Source organism: Balaenoptera musculus, chromosome 5, assembly GCF_009873245.2.
Source record: "Balaenoptera musculus isolate JJ_BM4_2016_0621 chromosome 5, mBalMus1.pri.v3, whole genome shotgun sequence".
Classification (NCBI taxonomy): Eukaryota; Metazoa; Chordata; class Mammalia; order Artiodactyla; family Balaenopteridae; genus Balaenoptera; species Balaenoptera musculus.
In genome coordinates, this window is record NC_045789.1 from 19,043,085 (window position 1) to 19,062,629 (window position 19,545).

The following is a 19,545-nucleotide window of genomic DNA, read 5'->3' on the forward strand; positions in this document are numbered from 1 at the left end:
ACATAAAATTCGGAAAAATTAACATCTTTCCAACATTAACTCTTTCAAAATCAAATTATGTGATTAAGTGATTCTTCACTTATTAAAGTCCTCCACTGTAATTCTCAGAGTTGTACTGCTTTTATTTATGAATCCTGCAAACTAACTGTTAGGGTTTATAATTCCTGGGCACTTGAAGGCTCTGGCATTTGGGTATATGAATGCTGCAAAGAACTTGCTAGGTTTATTATTCCTGGCATTTTTTGCCTAAAGAAAAACACTAGAATGCAACAAAAAGTTACTTTTTAAGTGTGGTAATAAGTGTTAGTTCTTTATTTCTTTTCTACAGTAATCCAGTAACTCTTAGGTTAAGAGGGAGGTGGGTTAAGCACTCAAGAGTGCGTGGCACATGATAGACACTCAAATGTTTCAATAAATAAATGGTTCTAATTCTTTTCCCTCTCAAAACCCCACTAAAACTATAGTAATTTACCAAAAAAAAAAAAAACAAAAAACCCCACAACCATGGGAAGAGCAGCAAAAAAAGAAGAACTGGCATGTAGATGGAAAGGGCTAAGTAATCAATATACACCTTAAAGTCTCCTGGCAGCACCTTTAGGACTGGGAGTGAAGGAAGGGAGTAAATTAAAAAGAATCCAGTGAAAGATGTTTGGGAAATAACTAGATCCCTCCATCCCCTCCCCCTACTCCAAGTCCCTAGGATTGCTGCCATGAGTTCAAAAATAAAAAGAAAATAAGCAATTTGGAGGAAACAGACAGGCAGGGAATAGAAAATGTCTTTAAAAATATGTACCTATATATATCCTCAAAAGGATAAGTTAAGATTTTGCATGCACACAATTACAGGAAGCTGTAAAAATGAAGATTCAGAAGACCAGAGAGAACATCTGGAAATTAAAATTATGAGACAGAAAAGGCTGGAAAATAAATTTCCCAGAAAACCAAACAAAAAGAGATAGAAAATGAGAGCAAAATTTAAATGAGTGAGAGTGTATCAGAGCTCGCAGACACTAATGAACCACTGCAGTAGATCCAATATCTGAATAACTGTTTCAAAGAGAAACAGGGGAGAGGAAAATCACCAATAAATTTCTCAGAAGTGACGGATAGGAGTTGCTATATTAAAGTCCAATAAGTACCCAGCACAATGGATGACAATACTCATACTAAAGCATGTCATTGTGAAATGGGGACAAGGAAAGACTCTATAAGTTTCTGGTGAGTAGAAGGGAAATGGTCACGTTAAAAAAATAAGTCATCGGAATAATTCCTCAGTTATCAACAGTTACAAGAGAAGATGACCATGGAACTTCACAATTCTGAAGAAAAGAATTCTACACGCAGCCAAACTACAGATATGATATTGTTCAATAGGCATGGTCTCAAAAATCTTCAATAACCCTCATGTACCTTTTCTCAAAAAAGTTCTGGAAGATGTGATCCACCAAAGTGAAACAAGTAACCAAATAAAAGGAAAACAAGAGATACAGCAAACAGAGGGGTGCAACACAGAAGTCATATGAGAGCAAATAAGGAACACAGTCAAAAGAGATCCAAAAAAGATAGGTGTGCACCAGATACAGAGAGCCAACGGTCTAGATTGAAGCAATGTGATTCAGGCTACATTCATGTGCTGTCTGTTATGACCAAGAGGCTTACTATTCTACCTTTTATTAAAAAACGACTGCCATGTGTCTGGCCTGGACTTTTTTTTTTTTTTTTGGTATTTTTTTAATTGTAAATTTATTATTTTTAAAATTTATTTATCTATCTATGGCTGCATTGAGTCTTCGTTGTGGTGCGTGGGCTTCTCATTGCAGTGGCTTCTCTTGTTGCGGAGCATGGGCTCTAGGCGCACGGGCCTCAGTAGCTGTAGCTCGCGGGTCTCTAGAGCACAGGCTCAGTAGTTGTGGCGCACAGGCTTAGTTGCTCCGCAGCATGTGGGATCTTCCCGGACCAGGGCTCGAACCTGTGTCCCCTGCACTGGCAGGCGGATTCTTGACTACGGCACTACCAGGGAAGTCCCTGGCCTGAACATTTATGTACACATAACTCAGCTTAAAAATATGTTAACAAACCTCCTTTTTCCTCTTTTGTGCCCTGCTCCCTGGAACAGCTCAGAATTTCACACCAGAATTAACCTATTCTTAAACAGGATATAGAGCAGCTCACTCCAAGAGACCACTCTCCTAACTGAAGGCTCTGCCTGGCCCATACCACAGCCCCAGCAGATAACCGTAGAGTCCTGTGTTTCCCAGAACATGTTCATGATCTTGTCCACTCGTTTTCCCAAGATGGGCTCCAGTAGAAATTCCAGGAAGCTGAAGCCAAACTATAACCCAGAAATGGTGTTCAGCTTATCTTAAGAACCTACCTGTAACAGTAGCAATACTGTGCTTTCCCTACACATCGTCTAAGTTTTTAGTTTTTCAAAACTAAAATACTTAGCTGAAAGATATACACACTGGAGATTAAACTCTAAAGATAATTATACTGTAAAAAAAAAAAATTCAAGGGAACGACTAACATGAAAGTCAGGATAGTGAGTAGGGAAGGAGGCAAAGAAATGAAAATGTGATCACAGAGTATAAGACTGAGGTATTGGGGCTTCCCTGGTGATGCAGTGGTTAAGAATCTGCCTGCCAATGCAGGGGATACGAGTTCGAGCCCTGGTCCGGGAAGATCCCACATGCCGCGGAGCAACTAAGCCCGTCGCCACAACTACTGAGCCTGCGCTCTAGAGCCCGTGCTCCGCAACAAGAGAAGCCACCGCAATGAGAAGCTCACGCACCGCAACAAAGAGTAGCCCCTGCTCCCCGCAACTAGAGAAAGCCCGCGCGCAGCAACAAAGACCCAACACAGCCAAAAATAAATAAAAATTTAAAAAATTAAGAAAAAAAAATTGAGGTACTGATGTTGTCTTATGTGATGGGTACATGGGTCTTCAGTTTATTACTCTAAAACTTATGTACAAATGTATTTCACATTTTTTCTACATATAAGCATCTCGCTATTAGAAAGGAGGGAATCTCTAAAAAAAAAAAAAACAATTGTAGCCTGATGGACGACAGTCACAGAAGTGTTTTATTTGACCAGTAGAGTTTTTTAATTTTCAATTTGTTGCCAAAACATTGATCTTACAGATATACTACCCCATGTGTAGAATGACACAGGTAAAGGGTTATTCATCACAGCACTGAAATAGCAAATGGTTCCAAAGCAATTCCAAAGCAAGTTACATGGCTAAGCCCAGTGGGGGCGGGGGGGCTGTAGACTACTCAAAGGTATGGATACAGGGAGGTATGATTCTTTAGGGGGCATAACTAACAATCTTCCACACCTGTGAATTTTCTATTGCCTTTCTCAAATAATAATAGTAGTTACCAATCTTTCTAATTGTTCAATTTATCACCCAGTCCTTGGCTCATCTGGTATGGATCACATAGCCACACCAATAAACACAAACGGTACTATAATTCATCCCTAAATTAACAATCACATTCCCTTTTACAATCTATACAGTAATATTATAAACTCCAATATACTTACATGCCTTAATTGAACCCTAGCAAATGTTCATCAGTATAGAAATAAAAATGTTTTAAGACCAAACCATGTAATACATACCATCAGAAAAAAAGTGAAAGCTTTGTGTTTATATGTAATGCTCTAAAAAATATATTAAGTGAAAAACACAATGTGCCAGAATAGTGTATAGAATTGGCTACCATTTATTTTTTTTATTTTTTATTTTTTTTCTGTTTTAATTGGTGTGAAGTGGGGTTGGGATCAGCAGTTTTTTTTGTTTTTTGCTTTTTTTTTCACTGCACATTTTTTATTATTATTTTTTATTAATTTATTTATTTTTGGCTGTGTTGGGTCTTTGTTTCTGTGCGAGGGCTTTCTCTAGTTGTGGCAAGTGGGGGCCACTCCTCATTGCGGTGAGCGGGCCTCTCAATATCGCGGCCTCTCTTGTTGAGGAGCACAGGCTCCAGACGCGCAGGCTCAGTAGTTGTGGCTCACGGGCCCAGTTGCTCCGCGGCATGTGGGGTCCTCCCAGACCAGGGCTCGAACCCGTGTCCCCTGCACTGGCAGGCAGATTCTCAACCACTGCGCCACCAGGGAAGCCCATATTTTTTTGAAAGAATATACAGTTGACCCTTGAACAACGTAGGGGTTAGGAGCACTGACCCTCTACACAGTCTTAAATCCACACATAACTTTACAGCCAGCCCTCCTCATCCAAGGTCCCACATTTGCAGATTCAAACAACCGCAGATCACGTAGTACTTTAGTACGTATTAAGTGAAAAAAATCCGTGTATGTATAAGTGGAGCCACGCAGTTCAAACCCATGTTGTTCAAGAGTCAACTGCACATCATATTTGCTTGTATATATAGTTGTCCCTCGACATCTGTGGGGGACTGGTTCTAGGATCCTCTCGGATACCAAAATCTATAGATGTTCAAGTCCCTTATATAAAATGGCATAGTACAGACAGCTCTCCAAAATTTGATCCACAGTTGGTTGAATCCTCAGATGGAAATCCGTGGATGGGGGGGGGGGGGCCCAACTGAATACAAATCTCTACAGAAAGATATGAACTGACCATGGTGCTTGCCCCTAGAAGTGATCCACCTGGATGGGATCAGCTTGAGAAGACTTCATTGTATACTCTTTTGTACAAAATTTGAGTTGTGGACAATGTATACAATGGGCTATTCACACACATTTTCTTAAACAGCAAACAAGGTCATAGGACAATTGTAATTTTAGGACAATTTCAATTGTCCATACAAGACCAAATAATTATCTTTGAAAGTTTAAAATATAGAGAGAAAAAAATTAAAAAATAAAATACAGAGAGACGTTTTCTAGAATAAAATTAAAAAATAACTTGCCCAACCAAACTGGTCTTTGTCATATTCAGTTGTACCTAACAAAGTTATAATACAACATGTGTTTGTATACACCAGGATATGTCTATATTCTAGAGCCACACTGTCCAATTTGGTATCCACTAGTTACATATGGAATTAAATTTCAATTAATTAAAAATTACAATTAATTCAAGTTTAAAATTCATCTCCTGGGTTGGATCAGTCTTATTTCAAGTGCTCAATAGTGCCGCTAGTGGCTACCGTATTGGTCAGCACAAATATAGAACACTTCCATCATCACAGAAAGTTCTCTTGGACAGCCTTTTTTAAGAAGAATCCTCAAAAAAACTGGTTAACATTGGATGCTTTGGAGAGGAGAACTAGGTAGCTGGAGAAAATAGATAGGAGATAGGTTTTTCACACCAATGAGACAGGACTTTGCCTGTGCCAGGCAGCACCCTTAATGTTTCATGTTAACTCACTTAATCCTTACTGTACTTCAACATAATTAGTTTCCTTTGTAATCCTATGTATTTTATTTAATTTAAAAACATTATTCTGAAAATGAGGTCACAGGCTCCAGCTGTTTGCTAAAAGGATCCATTTGAATTTTGAACCATGAGCATTTATTACTCATCTTCAAGAAAAAAGCTATTTAAAAAAGCTAAAATACCATTATCTATAAACCAAAACCCAAGAGATTTTACTAAATATTATTTTAAAATACGTCACACAAGTTCAAAAGAAAAAATAAAATGTATCGCTCCTAATCCCATCATGCCACCACCCATAAACCATCTGATACATCCTTTCAGATATGATTTTGTTTATTTGTGTATAACGATGACCTACGCATCAATTTTATCCATAAGGTAAGAGTTTTGCTGAAGGCAAAGAGTTGGACATTTTAGTTTTGGTTGAATTTTAGTTGTTTTTTTTTAAGTACAGTAATAAAGCTTGAAGATAGGACCTGGGTTGGAGTTCTCCCTCTCTCACTTAGGAACTATGTGACCTTGGTAGAAACTTTTATTTAATTTTAAATTTTAAAAAGTTTTAAAATTAAAAAAAAATCACTTGAAATATGAATTTCTCACCTGTAAAAAGTATTTATCCCACAATATTAAGATTTAAAAAAACTACAAGATATTTTATCTACTAAAATACTGACCTTAGTTAATACTTTAAGTTATCAGACTCTGTGGTTACATAAGCTGTTGCCCTAAGATGACCCATGTAAAACCCCAAAAGAATGTTTTATAGCAATACTAATATCAGTTCACATAAATACTAAAACTTACTGTCACTGTAATAAGTAGAGCACAGAAAGGTTTCTGTGATTTCTAATTTCTCTATAGCATTTTGTATGAACACATTTAAAATATATAACTAAAGACATTTTAGTTTTAAAGGTTACTGCAGGGCTTCCCTGGTGGTGCAGTGGTTAAGAATCCGCCTGCCAATGCAGGGGACACAGGTTCAAGCCCTGGTCCTGGAAGATCCCACACGCGGAGCAACTTAGCTTATGCGCCACAACTACTGGGCCTGCGCTCTAGAGCCCGCGAGCCACAACTACTGAGCCTGCACACCTAGAGCCTGTGCTCTGCAACAGGAGAAGCCACCGCAATGAGAAGCCTGCCCACCACAACGAAGAGTAGCCCAGCTCGCTGCAACTAGAGAAAAACTGTGCACAGCAACAAAGACCCAACGCAGCCAAAAATAAGTAAATTTATAAAAATAAACAAAAGTAAAGATTACTGCAAAGACATGAGTTTCAGAGAAATCTTATGGTCTTATTACTTCTACCTTCCCCAAATAATTTAGCTTTTAAGACTAGCAACATACTACAACTGAAACTTTTTCAAAACAACTGCTTAACTCTTTGCCAGACCTTTCACCAAAATTACTAAAAGTACAAAGGTAGATGAGAGTAAATTCCACGTCTGCAAATTTTTTTTCAATTTCACTACACTGTTTTCACTAGCAAAATATTTTAACTGGCAAATCATATGAATTGACAGGTCTAGAAATCAAATGAGAAGAGGGAGAAGAAGAGTGACCATTCACTTTCTTTAGAAATCAAAGCACAAAGTTCTGGACCAGTTACTGAAGTACGACCAGTATAACTACTTATTTAGTCCTCAAATTTAGACACCAAGGTGACATTTTCTTAAGATTCTACACTTTGGATATCAGTTAGCAAACACTGTAGTATAACAGAAACTAAAAACAAATGTCCACATAATTTCTTTTAGAACTGTAGCAAAATATCTATTAAGTTTATCAAATTAATCTTTCCAAGTCACACAAGGAACACACATTACATGCCTATGGGAAAGACAGTGTCATGGTTAAGAACACACACTCTGGAACTTGGCTGCTTTAGTTTGAACTCCACCCCACCACTTATTAGCTCTGTGATCTTGGGCAAGTTAGTCACACAAAGTTACTTAATCTCTCCGTGCCTTGGTTTCCTCATCTGTGAAATAAGAATAATACCTACCTCATCGGTTTGCTGTTAAAAATTAAATGAATATATGTAAAGCACTTAGTAAGGTGCCTGATACACAGTAAGTGCTTTGTGTTAGCCATTATTAAGTTATAAAAATAACCTACATTAAAAATCACTGTTACAGGCTGTGTTTAAAAGATCATTTTTATTCAGTTGCTTAGAACTCTAAATCTATAGCCCTGGAAATTCAATGCTGGGTAGATCTGTCATAATTCCATAGAAACTTGTTGAACACAGTGAGCCAAAACTACAGCTTCCTATTGTTTCTATGGAAGATGTATCAAAAGTTCCAACTGGGAAAGACGATCTTACTTTTCTGACCACATTCTCAGGTTCTAGAAGGGACTACTTAGTACTTAAGAGACAAAAGCCATCCTTTCTTTTTTCTCTAGACACGTATAGGGACTTTTAAAGAAACACTAGTGATTTTTACAGTAAGGAGTGGGAAGAGTATCTGTGGGTTATGGGTCATAAGCTTTGTATTTCTTAATAATGGCAAAGAAATGATAAAGTTGGCTATATAAATCTCCTAGCAAAGAGAGGAAAAGGTGAGTACAACTTTGCATGGATACACCTACATGCAGCACACCTATGGAATATTAACTTTATCTAGTTCTTTTTTTTAAAAATAATTTATTTATTTATTTATTTATGGCTGTGTTGGGTCTTCACTGCTGTGAGCGGGGCTACTCTTCATTGCGGTGCACTGGCTTCTCATTGAGGAGGCTTCTCTTGTTGCAGAGCACGTCTCTAGGCGCACGGCCTTCAGTAGTTGTGGTACGTGGGCTTCAGTAGTAGTGGCTCGCAGGCTCTAGAGTGCAGGCTCAGTAGTTGTGGCGCACGGGCTTAGTTGCTCCGCGGCATGTGGGATCTTCCCGGACCAGGGCTCTAACCCATGTCCCCTGCATTGGCAGGTGGATTCTTAACCACTGCGCCACCAGGGAAGTCCCCTATCTAGTTCTTCATAACTGACAAATTTTCATCCCTGAATAGTGCATTTGAAAATCAAAACCACTATATCTTATTCCCATTTTTCAGCTAGACTTAGACATTTCAGTCTTCAAGGTCACACAGATATTAAAATTAGACTATAATTCAGACTCGTTTCCACTTCTCAAAATATTCTCTATGACAAAAATGGAGCAATTCACAGGTACCAGAAGAGCAAGGAAATTTCTAATAGTAGCAGAGAAGGAAAAGAAGAAATTACCATTGCTAGAACAACTACTTCATAGGTTCCTTGTTACATCCAGGACTGCTGGTACTTCTCCTATATTCTTAACCTTATATAAATTAAATAGAATACTTAAAAAAAAATTTTTGCATAGAATTTTCTGTCCAAATTGGATTAAGGTTACATAATTCATTAAACATTTTATTCTCTGCAACTTTGGTGTATAAAACTATGTCTATTTCTAAACTGGACTTCTGTTAAGTCAAATAATTAGGCATAATTTTAATTCAGAGTAAAAAACAAGTAAAATCTAAAATATAAATACCAGAACTAAATTTGTTTGGTTTATGAATGAACTTTGATATACTGGGTTCTTTCTTAAAGCAAAAATATGCATATTAATTTGCAAGGTCTGCTAGTTAATCAATAGTCTTTGGTTAGCAAAAAACCATGGCATTATATAACAACATATTTGTCAACACGTATTTAAGACTTATTTACTTTTAATAAACTCTTTGCAATACAAAACATGTTTCTAAAGGATAAAAAAGGAAACATTAGATCAGCTGACCGTCCAAGTTGATTCCATTTATGAAACTAATGTACAGTTTAAAAAATTCAAGAGATACAATGTAAAAACAAGTAAAATTATATACCTTCAATTTAACTAAAGAAACAAATCTCTTACCTTTAAAAGAACTACAGGTCAAAAAAAACCCAATAATGAAGAATGCAGAATGAAGATAAAAGCTGCCAAAAACCACGACCCACTGGAGGCAAGATGGCCTGCCACCTTCGCCAACTAATATTAAATCTAACTTTGATCTACCCACAAAGTCTAATTTTGACCTAACCACAATTCAAATAGCAACAGAATAATAGGAAAGTATTGTTTACCCCAATGTTCAAAACTTTGCCATATTACCTGTTAAGAGGTAAAATGCTTCCTTTAATATACCTATCAAGCTTGTCAACAAGTTTAATATCTGTAAGCCACTTCTTTTATGTGTCTGTGTGTGTTTTGTTGTGGGGTTTTTTGGAAGTATAGTTGATTTACAATGCTGTGTTAGTTTCAGGTGTATTAGCAAAGTGATTCAGTTTTTTATATATATATGTATGTATATTCTTTTCCATTATAGGTTATTACAAGATACCTAACATAGTTCCCTGTGCTCTATAGTACGTCCCTGTTGTTTATCTATTTTATACAGTGTGTATCTGTTAATCCCAAACTCCTAATTTATCCCTTCCTCCTCCCTTTCCCCTATGTCTGTGAATCTATTCCTGTTTTGTAAATAAGTTCATTTGTATCATTTTTTTAGATTCCATGTAAGCCACTTCTTAACCTAAATGATCTCATACACGCACACTTGAGAAGCACACAATATCAAACTGAAAATGACTGATATTTTACTTAATTTCCGTAGATAAAAATTCCCTGAATGCCTACAAACGTGGGACAAGCAGAAATAAACCCATGACTCCAGGTGCTTCTGATTATGCCCAGCAAAAAAGTAATAAGGAAACTCACAAGCTAGCTGAAATAGCAATGAACAAATATGCTTTTTGTAGGCTTTTACAGGGATACCTCAATTGCAGCAAATACTAACCAGCTGCTTAAAAAAAAAAATCCCACTATTTAAAATTGTCAAAAAGAATTCTAAATGACTAACCTGTGGACAAAGGTGCATTAAAAGTACTTTAAAGTTGCATTTTTCACTAAAAATAAACACTTAAAATTATTTTACATGCATCCTCTGGTTATTATAGTTTCAATCTGGCTTTTGACTTTCACACACTAAGTTTTTAGGTTCCCTACTCCCCAAATTTAAATGCAGTATTGAAATCTCCCTGGGGTCAGCACTAGAAGGAATGCTATACTGCATCATTGACCAGATCACTGGAAATTAAGCTCCTAAAATTTACACTGAACAAGGTATAAAATCACATTTTGTATAACTCTGTATCCTAAAGAACACTTGGTACAAGGTCCTAAACGTATCAGGAGCTATAAATATTTACTGACTCAAAACAGTCCTTCAACACTTTGTAGTTTTGTTCCCTGTTGTTGAAACAAAACAGCATAGCCTGCAAAACCCAAAGGCCCTAAATGTTACTGAAACTTCACAGACTACATTATTGTTTTATTGTTTAGAGATTTTAGCCTTGCCCTTATTACCAGCTGTAATGCTTTTACTGACGCTGGTACGGTAGGTAGGAGAGTTGATCCAGTCAGAAGTAATATCAGAGCCCATTAAAAGGTTTTAAGTTAAAGTTTTACATATTTATCTTTTATCTATTTAACATTAATGTTCTAAAAATCATTTAACTGTATCAGCAACTTAAGAAAGTTCTGTAGTCAATCTAATTTCCAGGAATATAAATAAACACTGGTACCAATAAAAGAATAAGCAACCAAGCAGAAAATCTGCCTTAAATTCTGGCAACAAGGTAAGGATAGTTTACGTCAATGTAATGAAAAATAAGCATTTTTGTATTCTATAGACCTTTTCATAACTAGTCTTTTAATAGTTATAAAAGTCTTTAAAAAGTCAAAGCAAATTGGGAAGCCATTATCAAAATCACAAACTACCATTAAAGATATATGAAAATATCTGGCAACCAAGGTCCAGAACTGGTTCCAGAGTATCAAAGGTTTTCTGGGTAATGTATTATGCCTCTAAAGTATCACTTAGATGTGACATTCCTGAAACGGCAACACAGGCCTAGAAGTTTCAGTGAGCCACTGCCGGCAAACCCAAACTATGACAAAGATACCCCCTCCTTTGTACGGTTAACAATCAACTTGGTGCTCTGGGATCAGCTTGCTTGAAAGAAGTTTAAGATGGTGCCCAAACTGGGAGGGAAACCAGCAGAACGGATAAAGAGAAAATCAAATGGAAAATTAACTTTAAAAGTTAAGTTCCTATTTCCAATAAACTGTGCCTGAGGAACCTTCCAGACGATAAAGATAGACTCGGAAGAACAGACGGATCTACACCCACTCGCATTCTCTGAGGCGTGCGCACTGCGCGGAAAGGATGAATGAATGGGAGACAGGCGCGTGTGAAATGCAGCAGGTCCGGCCGGCAACCAGACCGGCAGCAGCTATCCGTAGGCCTCGCTCCTCCCCCTTCCCTCCTCCATGACAGCCCAGCCTCCAGCATGGAGGGGCGAGGACAATGTGATCCCCCTGCTAACCACCACCACCACCCTTCATCCTACTCGCAGAGCTTTACCGCGTGACACGGGGTTCTCCTCCCCACTCCAAACCTTTCTCGCCTCCCCTGCCGCCCACCCCGGCAACTCTCGGACGCGCGGGCGTAACATGCGCTGGCCGCTCTCGGCTCCCCTCGGCGAGGTCGAAGCTTCTCCGCGCACGCCGCGGCACCACTCCCGCCCAACTCACCCTAGGGCTACGCGCGCCCACCGGCTCCACGGCCCACCGGTCTAAGGAGTCCCGGTGCGCGCCCGCACCCGAGCCCCTGGGCTAGAGCGAGGGAGGGAGACACGGAAAGGCTGCCCCGGGGCTCCCTCCATCTCATTCCAGGCCGGCTCGCCGCCCACCCTCCCTGCGGATCCGGGCGCCAGCTCGGAGACGGCCCAGCGCCGTCCTATCCCGAAGACACAATTCCCACACACCTAGCCCAGGGCCCAGGTCACCCTCCACCCTCGAACCCCCTCGCGGCTCCGCCTGAGGCGCCGCCCCTCCCCCACACCTCTCCGCGAGCTCTCGGGCCCCCACCAGAACGTGGGCTCTACACGCCGCCGCGGCCAACCTCCGGGGCGCCCCCAGTTGTCCGCGGGGAGGTCAGGCCCACGAAGAGGGGGAGGGGGCGGCAAGGGGTAGCGTGCGCGCCCGGGAACGCCGTCCCGCGGGGTCCCCGAGTCCGAAGGGAGACGGAGCGTGCGGGCCGGTGGGGGTGGGGGCCAAAAGCAATACTCACCGGTTCCACAGTCGCCATCTTAGATCGATCTGATCGCACAACCGCTCCTGAAGGGGGGGGTGAGAGGAAAAAAATGAGATTCAAACCGGATTGGCCGGCTACTGTTCACGTGACGGACGTGTCCGTTTGGCCCTGGCGGCGCCTGCGCAAGACTGCGGCGGCGTGTTTCACAAGAGGCTTTGGGAAGTGGAGTCTCTCTCCTTCTGTCTTTCTATTTCTCTCTCTCTCTCTCTCTCTCTCTCTCTCTCTCTCTCTCTCTCTCTCTCTCTCTGTCTTTCTATTTCTCTCTCTCTCTCGTTTTCGTTTTTTTTTTCTTTTAGGCAAAGAAGTTTAAAAAAAAAAGGACTGGTCACGTGGTCGATGGGTACGGTGCGCGGTTCTCGGCGCGGAGGACACACGCGTGCTGGAGCGTGGTTTTCAGTCCTCTGCTCTTCCGCCTGGATAGCTGCTGTCGCACTTACTGCCAGGCATGCCTACTGTACCCTTTGTCGCCCTGTCCTCCCATCTTCCCCGAAAGGTTAGGAACCGAAGGCTCAGCACGCACAATAAGGCTTCATTTGCTTAGTTGAGATCCTAGGACAAGTTGCCTGTGTGTTTATTTAATTTCTTTTGACTGCACACCATTTTCTCTTAGTTTCATAAAGAGGCGGCGGTGGAGAATCGTTGTTTAAGCAGTCAACCCTCCCCGGTACCCCGGCTCCGCTAACGCTGGTGGTCACTCATGGCCATCACTGCCAAAGGGGGTGGCGGAGCCGCCCACAGTACCCACTTGCCACAGGTTGGGGGAGGGGGAGTGCACCCGACAGCGTTTCCTGTTCCAACTCCTGAGATTAAGACCTCAGGGCTAAGGCTTGCGTGGAAATAAAAATCATTTGCAAGTTGGGTCCTCTCGCTTCCACTGTTCTGCTTTAACGTGGTCGGAAATAGCCCAAGTCCGGTGCCAGCCAGGGAAGCCACTCCGGCCCCCGCTGACTAAGCCCTGGATTGACCGTCAGGAGTCGTTAGGCCGGCTCAACTATGACTCTTGACGTTGACTCATTCTCCTTAGGCGAGTGACTTAATCATTCAGTGCCCTAGCTTTTTCATTTATGAAGCACAGATGATAATACACTTAACCTCACAAGGGTGTGCTATGCTAATGATTGTAACCAGCTTTGAAAATGAATCGGACTCCCTAAATGCTTCATAATAGTCAACCTCGTGCCTTCCTAAGGATCAGCGGCTTCCCCTTATGTTTTTTTTTAAACAATGTTTAAAATTTTTCTTTTGTGTACTTTGTTACATTATCATGTACACCAATGCAATTTTAAAGTTTCAAAACAATTTTTTTTTTTTTTAACTGTAGCTACCCTCCATGGAGACTTTAATGTTCAGGAAAATAGTGTTATATTCACAATAATCACTGGTAATCAGAAATTTATCCCTACAGTGGCATCCTATATTTCCTTTCCCTGTAAGATGCTGTGCTGTCATTTCTCAAGACAGTGTTATTCTGCACAGTTATTAATACAAAAAACAGAGGTAAAGAAATCTAGTAGAGCGCTACTGTAAGGTTTTAATGAGGAAGACATATGATTACTATTTTCCATGCTTCTTAAGAATGTTAACACCAGAAAAATCAGTATAAGCAGGTTGCCTGTGCCTGCCTGCTTACAGTGTTGCTGATGTCCAGAGCTGTGTCATACCTATTACTGACTACATAATGGTCGCTTGAGTTGGCTAACACATAATTGAGGCTGTAATAAGAACTCAAAACCATTGCCTGATCATATGCTTTGGTTCACCTGGATGCCAGACACGATTAATAAAAGCTTTTGACCAGTCAACTCAGCTCTAGTAGGTTTAAAGTAGAAAGAATTCTGAAAACAAAATAAATGGATAAATGGATTTCTATTTACAGACTATCTACTCTTAGTTAACCTATCCAAAGTAATTACAGTCGATCTCAGTGATACTTTCTGTTGTTTAAAAGTAGTATCCTGTTATCTTCTTTGAAGAGCTAGTATAGATGTATTATTTTCCCAGTGCTGCTAGATAATAGAACAAAAGAGATTTAAAATTTAAAGAGATTTCAGTGGGACTGAAAACCAGTGATGTTCTTAAAACTTCCTTTTAATAATAGCTTCCATTTTTTTAACTTTTCTCTTGATCAAAACACACCTCACGGGGCTTCCCTGGTGGTGCAGTGGTTAAGAATCCGCCTGCCAATGCAGGGGACACGGGTTCGAGCCCTGGTCTGGGAAAATCCCACATGCCGCGGAGCAACTAAGCCCGTGAGCCACAATTGCTGAGCCTGCGCGTCTGGAGCCTGTGCTCTGCAAGAAGAGAGGCCGTGACAGTGAGAGGCCCGCGCACCGCGATGAAGACTGGCCCCCGCTTGCCACAACTAGAGAAAGCCCTCGCACAGAAACGAAGACCCAACACAGCCATAAATAAATAAATTAATTAATTAAAAAAAAAAAAAACACACACCTCACTTCTGTCAATCATCCTAGTACTTCTACTATACATATATAGTAGAAGTATATATATATACTCCTCTTCTTTGGAGCTTAATTTCTTTCCATTTTGTATGAGCTTTGTTGCATGTGTTTTATGACACATTCATGTGTCTTTTCCTAATATTACCATTAGACTCTACCATGTCAAAGACTTGGTGATTAGGTTTTTATCTATGTGTGTATATGGTTGTTTTGCTTTTGCCAATCTGAAATATTTTATTCTTTATTAATCTATTAATCCACAAAAAAGTACATTTGTTACATTACTACCATATTTGTGCTTGTTCTTAAAGAGTAATAAAAAAGATATTTGAAATGGGATATGGTATTGAAACACTATTCTACTTGTTGGAGTTATCTAGTTAATACATAATTAATGGCCCAGCATAGTATCATGGTAACTATTATTTAAAATCCTGGAAAATAAATAAATAAATAAATGCCTGGAATGATTGGTTATCATTTAGCATCTGTAAATAGTCATGATCTTTTCTCTACATAATATAATCCTGAAGCTGGTATATTACTAGTCTTTATAGATCTAACTCATGGTAAAGAGACTTTAAATAATTTAATAGAACACATCATAATAAAAACAGCACATCATTTTTATCATGTATTTTGTCATTGGCATTTATTTAGGTTTTCTAGATAATCAAAGTCATTGTTTTGCTGGGCATTGTTCAACTATGGTTCAAACTGATCACATCTGCTATGATCAATCCCTCAAAAATATTACTGCTACACTGTCTAGGATTTAAAAAAGAAACATGCCTTGGAATTTTAGACATTCTGTTTAAATTAGTTGCCTTTCTTAGACTTGGATTAGTACTAAGCAATCGTTTTTTCTTAAAATGAATAGGTTTTGAGACTGAAGATATGAAATCACATAATAAAGTAAATGATCCTTAATATTTTAATTTTGGGTATTAACTTTAGATATAATCTAAACCAACCTCTAGTTAACATTAACTTTTTTAAAACCTTTTTCACTCTCTTTTTAAACTTGGTTATACTTTATACTCTATTTTTTAAATTGTTATTGTCACTTTCTACAGTGATGTTACTTTCGGAAAGACCTAAAATGATGGCTTCAAACAGGATAAATAATCCTTTAAATTACAATTATATAGTTTAGTATTTGAGAGCATGAGCTCCAATATCAAATTTTCTTGGTTCATAATCCCAATTCTCCCCTTTACTGTAACCACATGAAATTATTTAGTCTCTTTGTGTTTCATTTTGTCATGAGTTAGATAGGCACAATAACAGTACTTAGCTTGTATGGTTAGTGTGAGAAATGAGTTACTCCATGTAACTTAGAATAGTTGTTAGAATATAGTAAGCACTCAATGTTAACTATAATTACCATGATGTAATATTATATTAACATAAATTTATTATTTCTACTTTTTGTATAGTGTAATATGCTTAAGAATTCTTCTATGCAGAGAACCAACCCCCGCCCATTATCTTTAAGGATATTCCAAGCTTTCAGAGTCAACTATTGATTTCTTATAACATACCACATATTTTTCACATCAATTAATTCATTTGACCTTTATAACAAATATGTGAATTAAACATTATCACCCCCATCTTACAGATAAAGAAACAGACTCAGTAAAGTCGGGGACACAGGCAAGTCCACACAGCCAATGGGTGAGCTGGAATTCAAACCCAATTCTCTTGACTCCAAGATTCTTTCTTCTATACCAAAGCTGCTTTCCTCTGATAGGGTCTTCCAAAATGCCTGTATCTCTTTGAAGGACTTCTAATACTAAGTTCATTTACAAAACTGACAATTCAAGAAGTACTAAGTAATGGGAAATGTGTAAAATTTGAAGGATATTTAGAGGACATGGGAAGCCCAGGCACTTCCTTTCTGGACTGTTAAATCTGTTTGGCATCCTAAGTCATAGATATATAAATAGTTCACTACCCATATAAAGAAGTGTGACTAAGAACAGAAAGGGTGCAGCTAACAAGCCAAAATAAGCACTCATACACCTAACGATTGAGACAGTCAGTTTCTTCCCTGGTTTCATTCAGATCTCTGTTCCAATGCCATCTCCTGAGGGAAGGCTTCCTTGACCACCCTATCTAAATTATCATGCTCCTTACTCTTTATCTCCTTACCCTGCTTTATTTTCTTCAGGCCACTTTATAACTCTAGCTCTAAACCCAGTATTACATTAAATATTATTTAATTAGTCATTGGTTGCCTCCACTAGCCAAATGTTAGGTCCTTGATGATTTGTAGGTAGAATGCCAACAAATATTTGGGAAAAACCAAAATTTTTAAAACTTCACAGAATTCTAGCCTTAGGACTAACAATGTAATAGGAAAATTACTATATACCAGGTATCATGTTAAGCAGTTTATGTGCATTGATAATATCTCATTTTATCTTCAAAACAACATTCTGAGATAGATAAGGAAACTGAGGTTAAATAAGTTTCCCAAGAACACAGTTCTGTCTTCAGGGCTCTTAACACTATATAATATTGACTAGATTGTAATTGGACTGCCTAATAAGAAAGATAATTGTCTGAAATAATGAGAAATAATCTGCAAAGAGTATGTGAAAAATTCAGGTAAGGAGTATGCTGGGTCAACAATAAGATACTATAAATAAACGTAATTTACCTTTTAAAATTGAAATTAGAAAAAAATTTAAATGTAGTGGGATGAGATCAGTAGCTTTTAGAAATAACCCACAAGATTGTAAACACCCAAAATTCAGAGATTTGTGTGGAACTTCAGGGAAGCATGACTGGATTTTCATTGCTACATAAATGAGTAAGTGCTTACATTGAACTTGTCTAAAGAAATATGTTAATGGGTGGGAGCTGGTCTGCTTACCATCTATGAAAGAGGAATCCAGAATGACAATATTTGACCATCTAGTTTTGTTCTGGGGACAGAGTGCCCTGGTGCAAAAATACGGATCTCTGGTCCATTTGGCCCTCATTGGGAACAGTTTCTTGAGGACACCACAACGAATTCTCCTTGTTTTGGTTCCAGGTTTACCGAGCAACCATATGATGAACATATCTTCTGGTATTGATTTGTATATATGTAGGGCTGATATGGATGCATGAATGTCTAGACTAGGTGTATCGCTCAGAGTCCATCCTAACTGGCACTAAATTTTTTAGTTTGTTTTACTTACGCTCTATGAGCTTGGCTAAAAGAAAACTACCCCTGTGGACAGGATTTTCTCTGTGTCCTCAGATTGTGATGATTCTCTGAGGAAACACCCATCTACAGGAATGATCTGGATGGCTACCTTCCCCAGGACTTGCCATGTGCCTTTCTACTCCAACAGCATCTTTGGAGACCTGTGAATTAGAAATTTTGGATTCACCTGCCTCTAAACTCTTATTTTAAGTTCAGAGTTTGAGAGATACCAATCCTCATTCAGGACATTGCTTAGAAACATGGCATGTACTAAAAATTCTCAGATATCACCTTATGTGTTTCAAGCAGCTAATGGAAAACCGTGATTATTGTTTTGTTAAAAATAAGTAATAAAATAATGGTAATAATACTCGCAAGAGAGCCATTTATATCTTTTGAAAAAAATGACAAATCACTATTAAAGACTTACTATTTAGTAATGACAAATCACTATTAAAGAGCTTTTGTCAGGTCTGTGGATGCATTTAGTACAAATTGACCAACAGCATTCACAGCTCTGAAATGGAAAGTTAGGAAACAGGGGTCCATACTTTATCGTATCAGTGCCTGAGATTATCAGGTTTTAAGAAGGGGAAAAGGGTTTGATCTAGATATGCATATTAGCAGACTGGATGTACTTAGCTTATAAAAAGTGACTTCTGGAAAATGAAAAAAAATTACTATGCTGGGCAGATTTATGAAACAAACTGTTAGTTTAATTGCCAGGCAATTTATGGAAACAGAACCTTAAAAAAAAAAATCTGACCTTGCTTAAAAGTTTTTCCATATAGGCTTATATGCTTTTCCCCCTTGAAAGGTAAGAGAATAGGTTCACATGAGAGTTAAATACCTATTTTATTTTACAGTAAAATAAGGTGGCAAGATAAGTAAACACGATTTTATCCCTTTATTAGAGCTTAATTTTTACATTCTGAAAGAGATTTTGGCAATATATAGGAAAATGTCAGCAGTCATTGTTGAAATTTAAAAACTAAAGGGAAATTATTGTTTTGTTAGTTACAAAAAGGATTAGCTAAATGTAATTAATACTTGAGCAGAGCGATACTTGACTGAAAATATTTAAGTGAAAATATTTAAATATTTTCACTTATTAAGTTTTGTTTATTTTTTTGTCTTAAAAAGGAATGTTGGGCTTCCCTGGTGGCGCAGTGGTTGAGAATCTGCCTGCCTATGCAGGGGACATGGGTTTGAGCCCTGGTTCGGGAAGATCCCACATGCCGCGGAGCAACTAAGCCCGTGCGCCACAACTACTGAGCCTGTGCTCTAGAGCCCGCAAGCCACAACTACTGAAGCCCGCGCACCTAGAGCCGGTGCTCCGTAACAAGAGAA

The 19,545-nt window shown here is 38.7% G+C and overlaps 1 protein-coding gene across 1 annotated transcript in view; it reads right to left on the minus strand.

Annotated features, from left to right (window-relative positions):
* Positions 1-12,557, minus strand: part of EIF4E (eukaryotic translation initiation factor 4E) — a 47,158-nt gene extending 34,601 nt beyond the window's left edge. The window contains exon 1 of the mRNA XM_036852642.1: positions 12,511-12,557. Coding sequence (XP_036708537.1) covers positions 12,511-12,528 — 18 coding nt within the window. The 5' untranslated portion in view covers positions 12,529-12,557. The remainder of the gene's footprint in view (positions 1-12,510) is intronic.
* Positions 12,558-19,545: the final 6,988 nt, after the last annotated feature.